Raw genomic sequence first — 20,618 nt, 5'->3', positions numbered from 1 at the left:
ATTTGGAGAAGAGTAGGTTATTGCCCGAGCCTCCTTCATTCATTTCCAATGCAGGAAGGCAGGGTGACTGTGGGAAGAGCTCGAAACTTCCGTAAAATGGTGGCCCAAGGTGTTGGAGATAGCAATAGGGTCCACGATAACATCATATGTTACTGTTAGGCCAGACATTGGGGAATGGATTTTGGTCCCAGGGAGCCATCGGAGGTTGGTCCACATGACAGAGGAAGGGGTGGAACTGTTAAAAGTACTAGTGAATGAAATCCAGTACGCTCTTTTGCTATCCCGAAGAATGCAACGACACTTTGCACACGCCTGTTTATAATGAAAGCAGTTTGCCATCGTAGGATGATGGTTAAAAACGTGAAGAGCACATCCCCCTGAGCACATTGCATCGCGGCATGCCTCAGTCCACCAAGGGACTGGGACAAGACATGGTAAAGAGGAAGTGCAAGGAATGGAATGTTGATAACTTTTGTGAGATATTCCACCTAGTCATCACAACTGGGGAAATCTTGTTCTTGGAAGGTCACCAGAGAGGAGTAAACCTGCCAGTCAGCCTTAGTAAGCTGCCATTTGGGTGTGCACGCAGATGGGGTAGGAGTCAGCAAATGGATAGCACACGGGAAATGGTCGCTCGAGTAGGTGTCAAAAATAACGGACCAGTCAAGACGATGGGCAAGCTGGGAGGTGCAAGATAGATCCAAATAGGAACAGATGAGTGAGGAGTTGGAAAGGAAAGTGGGTGCTCCAATGTTAAGGCAGAAGAGGTTAAGTTGGTGAAGAAGGTCGGTCAAGAGGGCACCTCTCTGACAGGTCCTGGGATGATGCAAATTAAAGTCACTGAGTAGCAAAAATGGGGGAGGTAGCTGCCGAATATACTGAAGGAAGTCTGCCCTGGTGACACTGAATAACAGAAGGACACAAATAGTGCAGAGGGAAAAAGTCAGGTGGGGCAGGAAAAGGTGAACTGCAACAGTTTCAAGATGGGTAGTCAGGGAGATGGGTTGACTATGAATGTCATCCTGTATAAGCAGCACGATGCCCCCATGAGACAGAATGCCAAACTCAGTGGGGAAGGTCAAAAGGAATCGGTAAGAAATGTAAATGCTCAAAGTGGTCGTGAGGGCGCAATTTTGTGTCCTGAAGGCAGAGTACAAGGGGACGCTGCGATGCTAAAAGCAGCCATAAATCCTCTTTGTGGGACTGAAGGCCGCAAACGTTCCATTGGAGGAGAGTCATATTAAAGAAGAGATGTAGGGGTGTCACCCCGGTGGTTGCTGGAGGTCAGCCTGTGAAGTGTTGCTACTACAGGGCACAGAAGCAGGAGGATCCTGCTCCGTGGGGTCCATAGAAGCATCATGTTGCTTGTGCACTCAGTCTGCAGATTGCAATGCTGAGAAATGGTTGGTGGTGCGCACCGGCAACACAGAGGCCAGCTAGGCTAAGGTATCACGTGGTGACACTGTCGAAGAGGATCTTCGAGTTGGCAAAGGAGAAGACCAGTTGCCTTTGGTGGACATCTTCAAGCCTTTCTGGTTAGAGCAAGATTTGGGTGTTGTTTTACTGGAGGGATGGAGGAACTCTTCACGGGAGTACTCCTTCTGTCCTTTGCAGCCTACGGGTTGTGTAGCTGGTGGCTTCAACCCTTGGGGTGAGAGTTTGACAGCTTGTTGCACCGCTGGAAGGGGGGAGGGGGGGGGGGGGGATGGTGATGCTACCTTGACACTGGACGATTTCATGAACTGAGAGCTGAACTGGAGGTTGCATGTCTGCATGGCTGTGTCCTTCATGGGGCGAGGGTTAACAAGAACAGAACTAAAGGTGCCAGATGAGAGAATGCAGGGTTTGCTACTAGCCAGTAACTTGCGAGCGAATGGACTAGGCACTTTTTCCTTTACCCGGATCTCTTGGACACTCTGCTAATCAAGATACATGTGACAATCTCGAGAGCCAGCGGCATGGAAGTCACTGCAGTTGATACAGTGGGGAGAAGGAGGCAGACAATCGCTTTTGTGTGCATCCCTACCACAGGTTACACATTTGGCCAGGTGTCGGCAAGACAACTTTTTTTTTTTTTGCTGTGCTTGGGAATCAGACGTAGTCTCCAAAGACAAAGTACCATTCCGTAAACAAGAGCATAACTTCACAGGGCTGGCAATTGCATCAACACCTTTCTGAATAATAAACTGTCATGCTATTCAGAAAGTTATGAACCTCTTCTTTCACCTCGTTGTCGGAGCTGAATTGCTTTCTGGCCAAATGTTCTTCTAACCTAGGGAACAGGTGATAGTCACTGGGAGCCAAGTCAGGAGTATAGGGTGGGTGGGTGATTACATTCCACTGAAACTGTTGCAGGAGAGCAATGGTTTGCCGAGAGATGTGCGGGCAAGGGTTGTCATGGAGAATGTGTACGCCCTTGCTCAACATTCCTGTTCTCCGTTTCTGAATTGCCCGTTTGAGATTTTTCAGAGTCTCACAGTACCTGTCAGCATTAATTGTGGTCCCAGCGATTCAGCTCCAATGACGAGGTGAAAGATGACTGACTGCCAGGGCCAGTCTGCCAATATTTCACAGTACTGTCATTATTCTCTCCTGGATTTTCCATTGTTTAATCTATAGTAAAGTGGCCACAGCATTACACTGATGAATTGAAACATTACGTACAACCTCATAATACCAAATTGACTTGCCTTTAAAATGCAATGCAGCAGCAATTTCATAGCATGCATTTGGAAAGTCCTCAGTAGGTTTCTGCAGGTATGTAGCACCCAGTGTCTACGCACAAGTCACACAATGCCTTTAAACTTTTCACCAGTTACTTGTGGGTGCAGAGCTTGCACCTGCCAGTGTGATCCATCTGCCTAGGTGGCATTTTTCCATTAATCCACAGTCCAATCTCAAAGACTCTGTATCCATTGCAATCGTAAATGACGATGTGTTGGGTCAGTATGGGAACACATACAGTCATCTTCTGCAGAGCCCCATATTCAGCAATGTGTGCTGAACAGTGTGCCCGAAAACAGCTGTGCCTGCACCAGCATTCTATTATGCCATTAGATCTGCTGTTTTGCAAGGCAGGCAAACCTCTGACATCCACAGACTGTGATGGGGTGTAGACTTCTGACACCTTGTCACCTACTAATGGTTTAACTGTCATTTAACTACTTTCCCCAGATGTGCATGACACCATCAAGCAAGCACCTGACCTGCCTCACCATTTCTGGAATGTTCCTTGTGAGGAGCCAGGCAGTAACATTCTGCCCTTTGTCAAAGTCACTTATGTCAGTAGATTTCTCAATCTGGAGACTTTATCACCTCTAGAATAATTCCCCATTCATCTTTTCTTTGGTTTTATACATTCCTTACTGCGTCACTTGTCCACAATGCCTCTAGGTGGCATTCAGTCTTGCCGAGGACAGTGGTCACAATGCTCGATTTGATCAGTGTATTTCACTATCATTGTTGTACCAATAATTATTTATATGCCATGTAATGACATCTACAAGCCGTTAAAAAAGTGCCAAATATTTTGAGAAGTGTTGGTATACACTGAAACAAGAAAAGTAAGTTCAATAAACTGGGGCCCAGAAAGACATACTCTCTAAGATCTGAACTCTTGATCACAGAAGGGACGGGAAGACTTTTCTTATGGATACAAGCACAGTCGCTACTCGGTACTCCATCAACAATGTCAACAGTGTTCTGAAATCCTTTTGCATCACTGTACTCAAAGTACATCTCTTTCTAAACCTTAGGCAGTCTGTAGTCAGTTGTTCGATCTGTGTTGCATTGTAGTTTTTGTTGTGTCAGTGTGTGCTATTGTACCGTAAGTTACTCAAAACTCTGGGCATGTGTCATGCAGACTTCCTACTTACACAGATGACTTAATTTTTGTGTTTACTATTGTGGTAGTGTGTGTATGTATGTACAACTCATTCAGTGCATTTTTTTTCTCTTGTGGAAGCCCAATAGAACATAAGTTATATAGCTGATACAACTTATTGCTACAATGCAGCAAATTAAAGCAGTCTGCAATCCCATGCCCTTTATATTGAAAAAAATCTGTAGTGTACCAAACCGATAAGCTGTTCCAGCAAATCTTCTAGTGTCTTACAGATACAAGTGCTCTCTCTCTCTCTCTCTCTCTCTCTCTCTCTCTCTCTCTCTCTCACACACACACACACACACACACACACACACACACACACACACAGAGTGGAATACCTTCCTCATTTCACACATCTGAGATGGAGGAGTGTACATGATATTTAGTACACAAAAATCCCAGACTAGTGTTCAATGATTAGTGCAGGGGAACACACGATTCATTTCAATTGGGTGGGTGGTTGTTGTTGTTGTTGTTGTGGTTGTTGTTGTTGTTGTTGCTGTTGTGGTCTTCAGTCCTGAGACTGGTTTGATGCAGCTCTCCAAGCTACTCTATCCTGTGCAAGCTTCTTCATCTCCCAGTACCTACTGCAGCCTACATCCTTCTGAATCTGCTTAGTGTATTCATCTCTTGGTCTCCTTCTATGATTTTTACCCCTCCCACACTGCCCTCCAGTAATAAATTGGTGATTCCTTGATGCCTCAGAACATGTCCTACCAACCGATTCCTTCTTCTACTCAAGTTGTGCCACAAACTCCTCTTCTCCCCAATTCTATTCAATACCTCCTCATTAGTTATGTGATCTACCCATCCAATCTTCAGCATTCGTCTGTAGCACCGCATTTCGAAAGCTTCTATTCTCTTCTTGTCTAAACTATTTATCGTCCATATTTCACTTCCATACATGGCTACACTCCATACAAATACTTTCAGAAACGACTTCCTGACACTTAAATCAATACTCGATGTTAACAAATTTCTCTTCTTCAGAAACGCTTTCCTTGTCATTGCCAGTCTACATTTTATATCCTCTCTACATCGACCATCATCAGTTATTTTGCACCCCAAATAGCAAAACTCCTTTACTACTTTAAGTGTCTCATTTCCTAATCTAATTCCCTCAGCATCACCCAACTTAATTTGACTACATTCCATTATCCTCGTTTTGCTTTTGTTGATGTTCATCTTATACCCTCCTTTCAAGACACTGTCCATTCCGTTCAACTGCTCTTCCATGTCCTTTGCTGTCTCTGACAGAATTACAATGTCATCGGCGAACCTCAAAGTTTTTATTTCTTCTCCATGGATTTTAATACCTACTCCAAACTTTTCTTTTATTTCCTTTACTGCTTGCTCAATATACAGATTGAATAGCATCGGGTATAGGCTACAACCCTGTCTCACTCCCATCCCAGCCACTGCTTCCCTTTCATGTCCCTTGACTCTTATAACTGCCATCTGATTTCTGTACAAATTATAAATAGCCTTTCGCTCCCTGTATTTTACCCCTGCCACCTTCAGAATTTGAAAGAGAGTATTCCATTCAACATTGACAAAAGCTTTCTCTAAGTCTACAAATGCTAGAAACGTAGGTTTGCCTTTCCTTAATCTTTCTTCTAAGATACGTCGTAGGATCAGTATTGCCTCACGTGTTCCAACATTTCTACAGAATCCAAACTGATCTTCCCCAAGGTCGGCTTCTACCAGTTTTTCCATTTGTCTGTAAAGAATTCACATTAGTATTTTGCAGCTGTGACTTATTAAACTGATTGTTCGGCAATTTTCACATCTGTCAACATCTGCTTTCTTTGGGATTGTTCACATCTGTCAACACCTGCTTTCTTTGGGATTGGAGTTATTATATTATTCTTGAAGTCTGAGGGTATTTCGCCTGTCTCATACATCTTGCTCACTAGATGGTAGACTTTAGTCAGGACTGGCTCTTCCAAAGCTGTCAACTGCATTTTTGTATTTTCTCCTTTCATCAATTAAATTCAGTATATCTTCTGTTACCCAAGGATTTCTACTAGCCCTCGTCTTTTTACCTACTTGATCCTCTGCGGCCTTCACTATTTCATTCCTCAAGGCTGCCCATTCTTCTTCTACTGTATTTCTTTCCCCCATTCCCGTCAATTGTTCCCTTATGCTCTCCCTGAAACTCTGTACAACGTCTGATTTAGTCAGTTTATCCAGGTCCCATCTCCTTAAATTCCCACCTTTTTGCAGTTTCTTCAGTTTTAATCTACAATTCATAACCAATAGATTGTGGTCAGAGTCCACATCTGCCCCTGGAAATGTCTTACAATTTAAAATCTGGTTCCTAAATCTCCTTCTTGCCATTATATAATCCATCTGAAACCTTCTAGTATCTCCAGGGTTCTTCCATGTATACAACCTTCTTTCATGATTCTTGAACCTGGCTGGTACTTTATCAATAATTTCCATATCTGCATCATCTTCGGTACTTCCATGCCACAGGGCCACAAGACCACTGAGGTACTGTTGAGTGGTACTTAAGTAAATAAATTAGTGAAATCAAAGTGAATTAGAAATTAGAATATAAATGGAAAACTTGGTTTAGTTTAGAGGGTTACATACTCGCATTCAGTGGGCAGAACAGCAGAAGAGACAATGACCATGAAGTCAGCGAGTTCCACATAAGCGGGCGCTGTCGATTCAGCCGTCAGGGCATCGCCCGACCGGCTCACGTGTTTCTCAGTTGTCGCATGTGAGCAAAGGCCCTCGCCTACATTCCAAGAGCTAATGACCGACGTCAAGAAGATTCTTCGAGAAGCTTTTCAACGTGACGGAAGAGGCAATGACCGGCTCACGTGTTTCTCAGTCGTCACATGCGATCAGAGGCCCCCGCCTACATTCCAAGAGCCAATGACCGAGGTCAAGAAGATTCTTCGAGAAGCTTTTCAACGTGACAGAAGAGGCAATGGCCGTGAAGTCGTTCACCTCCAGTGAACTGAAGTGAATAAATACGCGAGACGCGGTGGGCCCGACAGAGGAAGACAGTTGAAGACAGATGAAGACAGAGGAAGACAGATGAAGACGGGGACGAAGACGAAGACGGAGACGGAGACGGAGACGAAGACGAGAGACGAAGGAAGAAAAGAAGAGTAGCAGTAGTTTTCAGTCAGTTTCGGTGCTGAAGACCGTCATGCAAGAAGAGACTGCATCATGCACAGACGCACCAAGTCCGCCGCTGTAATGGAATAGCAAGCAGCAGCCGCGGCGCCAGAAGACAGAAGTTAAAAGGTATTGGAAGTCTGGTTTTTACATACCCGGGTGACTCGTGAGGACGGGAAGGAGACGGCCTCACATCAGCAGTTACCTGTGAGCTGGGATGAAGACCTGACAGCCGAAGACTGGCAAGCGGGAGTCCGTGGTTCGAGTTCGGGACACTGGCCTTCCCCCGCCGCGCCGCTCCGCTGGTCGACGCACAACACACGCAGCCGCTTAGAGAAGAGAAACACTGGGACGCCACACCCAAGGTATCATCCGATGCACGACTTCGCTCGCAATAGTTAAACTGGCCACCTCGCGCTGCGCGTCTCCGGTCAGCTGGGCGAGACGGCGACACGAGATACACACCGCTACGCGTAATCAGACGCCGCCGCCGCCGCCGCCGCCGCCGCCGCCGCTGTCGCAGCAGAAGGCTACGCAAACGACACGGCTGCCGCTCTCCGAACCACAACGTCCCAGTAAGATACAGTTGTACGAAACTTTCAATAAAAGTTATCTTATGTAAAAATGATGTTTCATTCGACCTCATACCCGAGCCAAGGGAGAACCCACCCTGCCCACATGTTGTAAGAGAGAAAAGTTAATTTATTTAATATTTTCACCCTGACAGAATGCTTTAGAATGCTCATCCTGACAATTGACAGCATCCAAAGAGAAAATCCAGTTACATTGAGTGACAGAAGTGTCACATTTAGTAACACAACTATTACATTTGATGTCAGAAGCCGTTATAGTTGTTACATTTGGTGTCAGAGAAAAAACCCTTGGCTCAATATGAGGTGTGAATGACAGTCACTAAAGGTCCACAGTTAGTATTGTTAAATGTGTGAAGGGATAGAGGTTTGCATAGCAGTCGTAATATTTTCTTTATTTAGAAGTGTATTTTCTCTCATGATTTTAAGAGTTTGTCGAAAAATATTTAAACATCTTTTTCATTCAGTGTAGTAAGATTGTGTAACTAATAGTTTGTAAAATGATGACACGAAATCATACAAAGTCAGAGTCAGCACCACAAGCGGTTTCTACTGATGAAGCTATTCAGAGCTTAGTTAATCAAATAGCACAGCTTAAAAGTGATAATAATGCATTATTTAAACAGTTGAGTGAGGTTAGGCAAACCAGTTCAATCCCTCCCACCCTAGATTCCTCAGCAGCAGCCTTAGTAACTCCTTTTTCAGGTAAACCTGGCGAGGACATAACAGCCTTTTTTGATGATTTAGTAGCAGCTGCAAAGTTAGGATCATGGTCAGGTGAACAGCTCTTACAAATGACAAAGTTAAGATTGACAGGAGAGGCTAAAGCACACGTCTTATACCATGAAGAATTACGGAATGCTCCAACATTTGAGGAATTGAAGAAAAGATTACTTAAACGTTTTCAAAAACAGAACAGCTGTAGATTTTATAGGGAACAGTTAAACACTATCACTCAGAGGCAAAACGAGTCGTTAGAAAGCTTTGTAGATAGGATTAGAAAAGTTAATATTAACACCTATCAGTTGACAATTAGTGATGAAGCAAATAAAGTTATTTTACAAGAGGCAGAAGATAGAGCTCTGGATACATTTTTACGTGGGTTACCTCGTGAAACGTCCCGTCGTGTCAGGGCAGAGTTTCCTAAAAATTTAGCAGAAGCTGTATCTGTGGCGACAGCTTTTGAAGAAATTGACATTGCCACCAGACACAAGGAGAAGCGAAATATATTTTCAGCAGGAGTACGATGTTTTAGGTGCGATCGACAGGGACATATAGCAAAAAATTGCAGACAACCTCAATGCACTAATTGTCAAAGAATAGGTCACACATTCAAGGAATGCAGGTCTAAGAAAGTTTTTGGAAATAGAAATCAGTTAAACTCAAACGGGAATGTCGGAGCCGCCGCCAGGCGTTCCCAATAAAATTTCATGCCATTAAGGCGAATGTGAAGGCGGAATGCTGGTTATCTGCTACCATACAGGATAAAGAGGCTAGGATACTGGTGGATACAGGCGCAAACGTATCAATAGTAAGTAATGAATGTATTGGAGAAAAGAAATATGACCCTCCAAGGTATAGATTGAGTGGAGTAGGAGGAGGTACAGTTAAGTCATTAGGATGTACATCATTGATTTTCTATATTCACGGTGTACAATTTCAGGAAGATGTAGAAGTGGTAACAAAGGTAACTGACGGGTACGACGCGATCCTAGGGTTGGATTTCCTGAATAAACATCACGCTAAAATCGACCTCAGACAGCAAACTGTAGAACTTAGCGGAATAGTGTTTCAGCTAGGTGACACCGCTGCAAAGGGCCCTCTGCCGCAAGATTTCCCTAACCGGAAGGCGAAATCAACTATACTGCGTGCAACGTCCTTGAAGGTTGATTCGCGGGATCAGATACCATCTGGCTCAGGAAAACTTCTCTGGATGACCGTTGACCACGAAGTACCTACAGATACAGTGTGTCTAATAGAGCCTTTAGAGGAAAATGAGGAATTAGATGTATCACATTGTTTTGTACGTAGGAGTGTTGTACGGGTTCAAGACGTTGAGGGAGAAAGAAAAGTACCGGTACATATTGACAATTTCAGAGTGGAGGACAAAGAGTTGCATAAGGGAATATTAGTAGCTACAATCAGTACTTTTGAAGAAGAAGATTTCATTTGGTCAGATATTAATGATGGTCAGAAACCAGACGCCTATAAAACCGCATCACGCCAGAAGATTGAGCATTTGAAAGGAAAGGATAGAGACACGATAGAAGCAGTTTTAATTGAGTTCCAAGATTTATTTAATGCAGAAGGTCCACTGCCAGCAACAGATATCACACAGCATAGGATCCCAACAGGAAATAGCCCCCCAGTTTATAGGAAGCCTTACAGAGTTCCGCATCACTTACAGCCAGTACTGGATGAATTTATAGAACAGCATCTAAAAGATGGAATTATAGAATATTCTGATTCGCCTTATAATTCAAATATTGTAATTATTCCAAAGAAGTCTCCCGACGGTACGAAACGATATAGATTTTGTTGTGACTACAGACACCTTAACAAACAAACTACCTCAGATGTTTATCCTCTCCCCAACATTACAGATATCATTGACAGTTTAGGTAACAGTAAATACTTTTCAACAATTGATCTACGTAGCGGATATCATCAATTGGAAGTTGCACCTGAAGATAGGCATAAAACAGCATTTTCTACCCCTGGAGGCCATTGGCAATTTAAAAGAATGCCTTTCGGTTTGAAAAATGCACCAGCAACTTTTCAAAGACTACTCGATGGAGTATTGCGAGGACTCAAAACTCAGCAATGTTGTGTATATCTAGGCGATATTATTGTATTCTCCAGAGACATTAATGAACATGCTGTGCGTCTGCGTAATGTTTTTCAGAGACTTAGAAAAGCTAAATTAACATTAAATATGGAAAAATGTAGTTTTGCATTGACAGAGGTTACATACCTAGGGCATGTCATTAGTGAAAAAGGAATTAAAACAGATCCTCGATTAATTTCGGCAGTTAAGGACTTCCCAACACCACAACGCGTTAAGGAGGTACAAAGTTTCATTGGTCTCGCATCGTATTACCGAAAATATGTTCAAAATTTTGCTGAAATTGCCCGACCCTTAACCCAATTATTGAAAAAGGGTGCAAAATTTCATTGGTCTGAAGATTGTGAATCAGCATTTCAAACCCTTAAAGATAAGTTAACACACAGTCCAGTATTAGCCTACCCAGATTATAACAAAGAATTTATTTTATCCTGTGACGCAAGTGGTCATTCAGTAGGAGTTGTTTTGAGTCAGAATATTAATGGCGCGGAACACCCCATAGCCTATGCTTCGAGACAACTAACAACGGCAGAAAGAAATTATTCCACAACGGAGAAAGAATTGTTAAGTGTTATTTATGGTATCAAATACTTTAAATGCTACTTGTATGGTAGGAAATTCAAGGTTATTACAGACCACGCAGCTTTAAAATGGTTGCTTGGATTAAAGGATCCATCTAGTCGTCTTACCCGTTGGGCCCTATGTCTTTCCGAAATGGATTTCGAAGTTATCCATAAACCAGGCAAAAAACACACGAATGCAGATTGCCTAAGTCGGAAAATAGCACTTTTGGAAGCAACAGGCCGAGATACTGAGGACTGGAGAAAGGCACAAGATGAGGATACAGAATGTAAAAAATACGCAACTCAAAAACAATTTTGCTTTGAAGATGGTGTATTATGCCGTAAAACAAAACTTGGACCGCGAATTGTTGTTCCCCAACACCTTAGACAAGAAATAATGGCAGAGGCCCACGATCATATCCTTGCAGGACACGGTGGACAGCGGACAACCGAAAGACGAGTAGCAGAGCGATTTTGGTGGCAAACCAGAAAGCAGGATGTTGCGCAGTACGTTCGTAATTGCATTGCGTGCGCACAACGAGCTGAACTTTCTCGTTCAAAAATACCCTTACAGAGACTCCCCGAGGCTTCATGTCCATTTCAAATCTACGGAATAGATCTCTACGGGCCATTTCATAAAACACCTGCTGGTAATAAGTATGTTCTTACAATTATCGATCACTTTTCACACTATCTAGCTATGGTGAGTCTCCCAGATCAGCAAGCAAATACAGTTGCCCAAGCTTTAGTTAACAACTCGATACTTAAATTTGGCGTACCTGAAGCTATTATCACAGATCAGGGATCTAATTTTATGTCTGAACTAATGAAACAGCTCTGCAACTTACTAAAAATACGCAAATTACGCACAACTCCGTTACACCCTCAGTGCAACGGGCGCACAGAAAGAGTTCATCGGACAATTGGCAAGATTCTTAGTTATTATATTAACGAACAACATTCTAATTGGGATACGTATTTACCAATAATCGTGTCGGTATACAACGCCAAAACGCATGAAGCAACTGGCATGTCACCTTATGAAGTGGTCTATGGAAAAAAATGCCGTCCCCTTTTGATGTAATCAGGCAGAAAAACGGAAAAGTCGGAGAAACAGTAAGAGATTTCAGTCGAATGATGAAGGATGTATGGAAAAAGGTTCAAAAATCTAATACAAAGGCTTTGGAACGACAGGAAAGATTAGGTAATACCCAAGCTAAATATCCAAATTACAAAATCGGTCAGTGGGTTATGCTTTCAACTCCTTACATAGCCAAAGGAAAAACGAAGAAATTTGTAACAAACTACAGAGGTCCTTACCAAATTATTGAGATCACGTCACCAGTCAACGTTAAATTGCAACTGCCCACCCGAACTACCATTGTCCATGCAAGTCGTTTAAAACCTTTTAAGGGCGCTCCAGATGTAATTCCTTCAACAATAGTGTCTGCTTTTCCGAAGGGTGGAGGAAGTTCCCGAAAAGGAAAAAGAGTGGCCACGCCGGCACAACATACAGACATGGCACCATACAATCTTCGATCAAGGGTGCGAATGTCCTAGTTGAATCTTAGTAGACTGTGGATAGTATACAAATGTAAATAATTAATAAATGATAATGGTTTATTTAAAAAAAAAAAAAAAAAAGTTGAACGTAGAAACAGGTAGATCTTGTAGTTAACAATGTATTTCCTCTTTTCTTTATTTTTGTTTTTACTAGGTTGGTAGGTTCATAACCATGTTGTTTGCTTTTTTCAGAAAACGCCATGCAAGCATTTCCTACATAAAACCTATCCTACCTCAATTACTCCCTTGACAGTTCCCTTCTGAAGTCATTAGATATGTTCATAAACTCGCAGCAAGGCAAAATTGATGCCAATGTTATGATGCAACATGTCTTAAAATTAAAAGGTGAACACAAAACTAAAATTATAATGCTAGGAACGGGTATATCTGGAACCTTTGTGTTGGTGTTTCTGCTTTGTACAGTTTTCTTTTATTTAAGACGAAAAAATAAGCCAAATAATAATATACCACTTCATCAAATCCCCGTTAACTGGATACCACATTCTTAACTGATGTACTTCAGCAGTTACTTTTGATCATTAGTGTATTAATTTTGTTTATTGTACTTCATTCTTTATTAAACAGTCTCTTGTTAACATAAACAATACTGTAGAATATATATTCTTGCATTAGTATAGCGTAGATTAAACAGCTGTTGCTCTGTAATTTTCTAAGTGCAAAATCTATTTTTTGTTTATTCATTGTCATCAAGATTTGTTACACTTATTACAACCATTTATGTAAGAACTATGTGATTCATGACCGTACAGTGCTTTTGTAAAGTGATAAAGTATTTTCCACATACTTAATGTGAAGCGTGTGTAATCTTCTAAGTCGAGAGTTTTCAGTGCTTGTGCTTTTTCAGTGTGAAGAGTGGAGGAATGTTGAGTGGTAAATTCGAGGGCGAATTTCTCCGAAGGGTGGAGGAATGTTGAGTGGTACTTAAGTAAATAAATTAGTGAAATCAAAGTGAATTAGAAATTAGAATATAAATGGAAAACTTGGTTTAGTTTAGAGGGTTACATACTCGCATTCAGTGGGCAGAACAGCAGAAGAGACAATGACCATGAAGTCAGCGAGTTCCACATAAGCGGGCGCTGTCGATTCAGCCGTCAGGGCATCGCCCGACCGGCTCACGTGTTTCTCAGTTGTCGCATGTGAGCAAAGGCCCTCGCCTACATTCCAAGAGCTAATGACCGACGTCAAGAAGATTCTTCGAGAAGCTTTTCAACGTGACGGAAGAGGCAATGACCGGCTCACGTGTTTCTCAGTCGTCACATGCGATCAGAGGCCCCCGCCTACATTCCAAGAGCCAATGACCGAGGTCAAGAAGATTCTTCGAGAAGCTTTTCAACGTGACAGAAGAGGCAATGGCCGTGAAGTCGTTCACCTCCAGTGAACTGAAGTGAATAAATATGCGAGACGCGGTGGGCCCGACAGAGGAAGACAGTTGAAGACAGATGAAGACAGAGGAAGACAGATGAAGACGGGGACGAAGACGAAGACGGAGACGGAGACGGAGACGAAGACGAGAGACGAAGGAAGAAAAGAAGAGTAGCAGTAGTTTTCAGTCAGTTTCGGTGCTGAAGACCGTCATGCAAGAAGAGACTGCATCATGCACAGACGCACCAAGTCCGCCGCTGTAATGGAATAGCAAGCAGCAGCCGCGGCGCCAGAAGACAGAAGTTAAAAGGTATTGGAAGTCTGGTTTTTACATACCCGGGTGACTCGTGAGGACGGGAAGGAGACGGCCTCACATCAGCAGTTACCTGTGAGCTGGGATGAAGACCTGACAGCCGAAGACTGGCAAGCGGGAGTCCGTGGTTCGAGTTCGGGACACTGGCCTTCCCCCGCCGCGCCGCTCCGCTGGTCGACGCACAACACACGCAGCCGCTTAGAGAAGAGAAACACTGGGACGCCACACCCAAGGTATCATCCGATGCACGACTTCGCTCGCAATAGTTAAACTGGCCACCTCGCGCTGCGCGTCTCCGGTCAGCTGGGCGAGACGGCGACACGAGATACACACCGCTACGCGTAATCAGACGCCGCCGCCGCCGCCGCCGCCGCTGTCGCAGCAGAAGGCTACGCAAACGACACGGCTGCCGCTCTCCGAACCACAACGTCCCAGTAAGATACAGTTGTACGAAACTTTCAATAAAAGTTATCTTATGTAAAAATGATGTTTCATTCGACCTCATACCCGAGCCAAGGGAGAACCCACCCTGCCCACATGTTGTAAGAGAGAAAAGTTAATTTATTTAATATTTTCACCCTGACAGAATGCTTTAGAATGCTCATCCTGACAATTGACAGCATCCAAAGAGAAAATCCAGTTACATTGAGTGACAGAAGTGTCACATTTAGTAACACAACTATTACATTTGATGTCAGAAGCCGTTATAGTTGTTACAGTACATTGCATTTCTCTCAACAGGACTTGCAAAAGTGTGATTCAGAGCCACTAGTTACATCCAAAATTTTGGTAACTGACAAAGTGGGTTTCATGAGAGATGGTGTGCAACACATCACTTCCTGGCCTTTCTTGTGTGCTCATCAGAGAGCTATTGTCTGTACCAGAGCCACTATCCAGGGGAAAGAGATTTTCTCCAGCCTACAGTTGGTGGGAGCATCTCTCCTTAATTCTCTTAAATGGATTGTGGCCAGAGCCTACACAGCTGGTTTATAGGATTGTGATTTCCTGTGATGCCCACTATTCTCCGACATCCTTTGGACAGAAAGTTTTGAAGGTCCTAGTAGAAAGTTCTATTAGTGGCAACAAGAAACAGCCAATGGAAAGGCCTATATTACTGTTCCTGATTCCAGTAGGATGAAACATCTTAATGCGAAAATAGATTCACAAACAGGTTGGGGCTCACTAAATTGTCCACTGGCAGCCCTGGCACGGTTGATGGGCAAGTTGTGGATTCTGGAGGGTGGAGTTAGTGTTTTAAAGTCACAGGTTTTTGTTCCTTTGTGATCAACAAAGTTATTTTTCATATGTGGAAGGACTACAACAATCTGGATTTCTTGAGAATGTGTAGGTCTGGAATTCTTTTTTAGTTTCTTTTCATTTACCATATTTGCACAAATATAGGCTGTGTGTGAATATAGGCCGCACCTAAACTATTGACACGAGATTATAGTAAAAAGTAAATCTTGAACATGGGCCACACAACTAAATTTATCTCCTATTATGAAGTACTACCACCACATACATGATGCACACAGTAAATTAGCAACTCTGCATAGCAAAAGAGCAACTTCAAGTTATCAGCTATGTATTATGGAAAGGAATACATATTGAGATGCGGAAAGATGTGCTCAATTTTGTAGTTCAAAACAGGAAATGTGCATATGCTGCTACAACTGAAACGATTCAAATTGAAGGCTGAAAAGTAGCACATAAAAGAACTGAAAAAAAAATTCACAAAAGAAATTTAAAGTTCACTGCAGAACTCTGACTATGCAAAAACTGACTCCTGCTTATGAAAACAGTTTGACATTGTTGCAGCATCACGTGATCCAGCTTCAACACAAAAATTTTTGCTTACATTCCAAAATAGGAAACACAGACCAAATGCTGGTCTCTATGGATATTCCGAAAAGTACTACAGTAAATAATGTAGGGGAATCCAGTGAGCACATACATACATACATACATACATGTGGTGCTGAAAAGCAGTGGTGCAGTAGTTTCTTTTCTCAAGAATTTTACTGTATTTAGGAACAAGGTATAAGCTTTTCCTTCTTAAGTCTTTGATGGTTTACGAAAGTAACTGAAGTAACTTGTCACAGTATAAATTTCAATTCACAGGACATATGTACAGGTCAATTTTAAATTGATTTATGATCTGAGAGAAAAAAAAAATCTTTATTATAGGCTACACCATTATCTTTCAAGTCAAAATTTAGTAAAAAAAGTGTGGCCTATATTTGTGCAAATACATTATTCTAGGTGACTGTTGCCTTGTGCTGAGACTGCAAGTAATTCATAAGAAGAGGTGGAAGCATTAGTCATCTGGATGTAGAGTTGACCAAGCATAGCGGACTTGGAGAGGTTTAATTAAAAAAAATCTTTGTTTTCTTAGAAATTTTGGAGCGTGTCTTTTGACACAGCGATGGTGAAGCATATTATTCTTCTTCTTTTTCTCCCTGTAAAGATTGTCAGATATTGTGAGCAGCCAATTGACACCAATGTACTGGACTGTTAGCGGTGTACGTATTCCAGTCCAGTGCCCGCATTACAGGATTCTGCTGAGAATAGTTCGATAGCTACATGGATTATAGTTATTGAGTTTGTAGTAATGAGAATTTAACCAAGTCTCACAAGCCAAAGAGAGGCAGTAACACTTATTAGATAGATTTTACAGTGTAGCCATACAGAGGATTAATCTGGAGCCATCCATAAATGTTTATGATTAAATCTACAGAACAGTATGTCACGTGATTTGTCTTGCATGCCACAGATCGTTACTAGGGCAAGGATACTGGCCGTGGTCGCGAGTGTGATTTTGCTCGACGCTCAGGAAGCTACATGAATGGACAAAAGAAACATTTTGGGCATTGTGACATCTCATAACCATCATATCTGGTTTTACAAAAATCCCCATGCAATTCCAGAAAGACGAAATCGGCACCATTTCTCCGTAATGCACAGACAGACATACTTGTTGATAGATTAACAGAGCCACACATGCTACTGACAGATTAAATGGGGCTCAATATAATTATTTATTTATATTATTATGTATGACCACTGAGATGGTTGAATTGGTTGAAAAAGGCCCTCACCTTGGAATCTGTTTCACAGATCTCAGTTATGGGGACACTACAGTATAGTGCTGTCAATATATGCCAGCATGTAAAACAACAATCGGGTTGACTTTAAAGAAATAGTGATTCATAATGCTGTACAGCAGAAATATGCATTTTTATGGATGGTGCTCAGATTCAGCCCTTCCTATGACCAATTTTTCTGTTCTAAAAAAATATGCTTTTCCACATCCACATGCATTGTACTTATTCTCTTGTTTGTGTGAGTTCTACAATCTCTCAAAATATTCAACATTTTTTTTTTCTTTTTAACATACTCTACCTGGTATTACTGACTTTTTCCACATACAAGCAACTTGATCACATATATAGATCTATACATCATGTATACCATAAACAAATAAATTCTCCTGGATTAAGACTATCACAAAACCTCAATAAGATCAACAGGCAAACACAGACAATTCAGACACTTTCATGTTTGTCAAACATTTCTGAGGGTTGAAATTATTAATCTAAGTTAGTTTTGTTGTTACAAACTGGCAAAACATGAGAAGAGTGAAGTCATAAAAAATGAGGAAGAAACACGAGAAAAACTGAGGTAAAAAACATCACATACTGACAGGCCATAAAATGAACAAAATACAGCCTTGTTGAATCAAAGTCTTCAATAAGGAATTTGAAAATGACAATCACTTCAAAGGCAGACAGAGACAGTTGTAGCACCTTTCAAACTTAAAACAACATGGAAAACCAGTTGAACATGTATAACATTATCACAAAAAAAAGTGACAATCACTGATGTCAAAGATGTCATCACTGATGTCTCACAGGTGCCAAAACATGTCTGGATAACATTTAATTTATATGTAAAATTTTATATGGGTCTGGTGGACAATAAGTTTTTTTCCTTTCTGCAAATACTTACTCTTTTTCATTTCTTAATAAAAGAGATACCAAAATGTTAAAAAAGTAAATACCTATATTAATATTACTTACTGGCTCTTGTTTGATGGTAACTGAATCACAGATAGAGCTTGTATGTTGTCCTGAGGCCATCTCCTGTAAGAAAAAAAAACTGAAGTTAAACTACTGAGAGTAAAGCATACATCACAGCAAAACTAGGTGAAAATATCTAGATTTGTAGACCAGTGAATTCCAGCCGTATTTGGAGTCCTGTTTTCATTTTATTTGATCAAAGGTTTGACACATTTACAATTATAGGATGGAAGTTGGCAATTACACCACTCTTAATTGTTCTATACAGGGTTATTACAAATGATTGAAGCGATTTCACAGCTCTACAATAACTTTATTATTTGAGATATTTTCACAATGCTTTGCACACACATACAAAAACTCAAAAAGTTTTTTTAGGCATTCACAAATGTTCGATATGTGCCCCTTTAGTGATTCGGCAGACATCAAGCCGATAATCAAGTTCCTCTCACACTCGGCGCAGCATGTCCCCATCAATGAGTTTGAAAGCATCGTTGATGCAAGCTTGCAGTTCTGACAAGTTTCTTGGTAGAGGAGGTTTAAACACTGAATCTTTCACAAAACCCCACAGAAAGAAATCGCATGGGGTTAAGTCGGGAGAGCGTGGAGGCCATGACATGAATTGCTGATCATGATCTCCACCGCGCCGAAAATTCAAAGCGTTTGACTTTGTCATTGGGTGTCAGGGCTTGTAGCAATTGTAAACGGTAAGGCTTCTGCTTTAGCCTTTTCCGTAAGATTTTCCAAACCATTGGCTGTGGTACGTTTAGCTCCCTGCTTGCTTTATTCATCGACTTCCGCGGGCTACACGTGAAACTTGCCCGCACGCGTTCAACCGTTTCTTCGCTCACTGCAGGCCGACCCGTTGATTTCCCCTTACAGAGGCATCCAGAAGCTTTAAACTGCGCATACCATCGCCGAATGGAGTTAGCAGTTGGTGGATCTTTGTTGAACTTCGTCCTGAAGTGTCGTTGCACTGTTATGACTGACTGATGTGAGTGCATTTCAAGCACGACATACGCTTTCTCGGCTCCTGTTCCCATTTTGTCTCACTGCACTCTCGAGCGCTCTGGCGGCAGAAACCTGAAGTGCGGCTTCAGCCGAACAAAACTTTATGAGTTTTTCTACGTATCTGTAGTGTGCCGTGACCATATGTCAATGAAAGGAGCTACAGTGAATTTATGAAATCGCTTCAATCATTTGTAATAGCCCTGTACATAATGAAAACCTACAACCCCTTCCTGGTCACCACGACCAACTATGTTCTTCCCCATTGCTTCGATGTCTTTCTTTTATCTGACCTGGTGGGGATCCCAAACATTCAAACTGTACTCAAGAATTTGTTACAGTAGTGTTCTCTACATTTTCCATATAATAAGCCTATAGTATTACATATTGTTCTTTCCTATATCTATGTAAGTTATCTCCAATTAATAACAACAGCTGTTTAACTACACTTAGTAACATGATCAACAGAAGTGGCTCGTCATAACAGCATATGAGAATGTATATAGGATGGCGGCATTTTTAAAATATAAATACGTTGAAGCAGCTACCTCCAAATAATAACAAAAGTATAAGTATAGTTAATAATGTAAGTCATCTTAGCAGCATACTATGCAATGTATTTTTTATATTTATTTATTTATTTATTTTTGCTTACATCCCTAAAATTCTACCCAATAATGGCAGTTTTCAAAAACATGATGTCTCAATGAACAATTTTATCTTAATTTCACAGAGTTCAATCTCATCACAATCTATAATGTTATCCTTGTGAAATCCTTCACTCACTCCCATTTCTTCACTGTTGCGTTTGTTTAAGGGCTTTTTCCACCTTCCAGTCAGGTGCTAGTTCTCTCAGAGCAACAGAACTCCCTTGCTATAAATACAGTTGACAACTGATTATACAAAGAAACAGACAGTTCAGTGTTATTTCATAATGCACCAAAATTCTGTAGACTAAACATTGATACAAGAGCTCAGTAATGAGAATGAAATATGGTTAAAGAGCAGATTCTTAAAGAGTGAAAAATTACTTTTCTTTCTGAGAGAAGTTTCGCTTGTGATTAGCAACTGCCTTTGCCAGTTATACACGAACCAGGGTGGAGCAACAGAGCATATACATTATGTGTCTGTCATTCTGTTCGTATTCAATATGAAAAATAAAAGAGAAGACCATCCCTAGGAATGGATTCACGTGGAAACACATTATGGAATTTAAAAAAAATAAAAGCATAGACAAAGGGTTTGACAGTCTA

At 41.6% G+C, this 20,618-nt stretch overlaps 1 protein-coding gene across 3 annotated transcripts in view; it reads right to left on the bottom strand.

The window, feature by feature from the left end:
- Nucleotides 1-20,618, bottom strand: part of LOC126424761 (zinc finger protein 37-like) — a 264,776-nt gene that overhangs the window by 205,275 nt on the left and 38,883 nt on the right. For all 3 annotated transcript variants that reach the window (XM_050087505.1, XM_050087504.1, XM_050087506.1), the window contains exon 3: nt 18,343-18,420. In XM_050087505.1, the coding sequence (XP_049943462.1) occupies nt 18,343-18,420 (78 nt within the window). The remainder of the gene's footprint in view (nt 1-18,342; nt 18,421-20,618) is intronic.

Source organism: Schistocerca serialis, chromosome 10 (assembly GCF_023864345.2).
Source record: "Schistocerca serialis cubense isolate TAMUIC-IGC-003099 chromosome 10, iqSchSeri2.2, whole genome shotgun sequence".
In the NCBI taxonomy this organism is placed as follows: Eukaryota; Metazoa; Arthropoda; class Insecta; order Orthoptera; family Acrididae; genus Schistocerca; species Schistocerca serialis.
The sequence above is the reverse complement of the archived record's forward strand: the minus strand, read 5'-3'. Positions and strand labels throughout refer to the sequence as shown.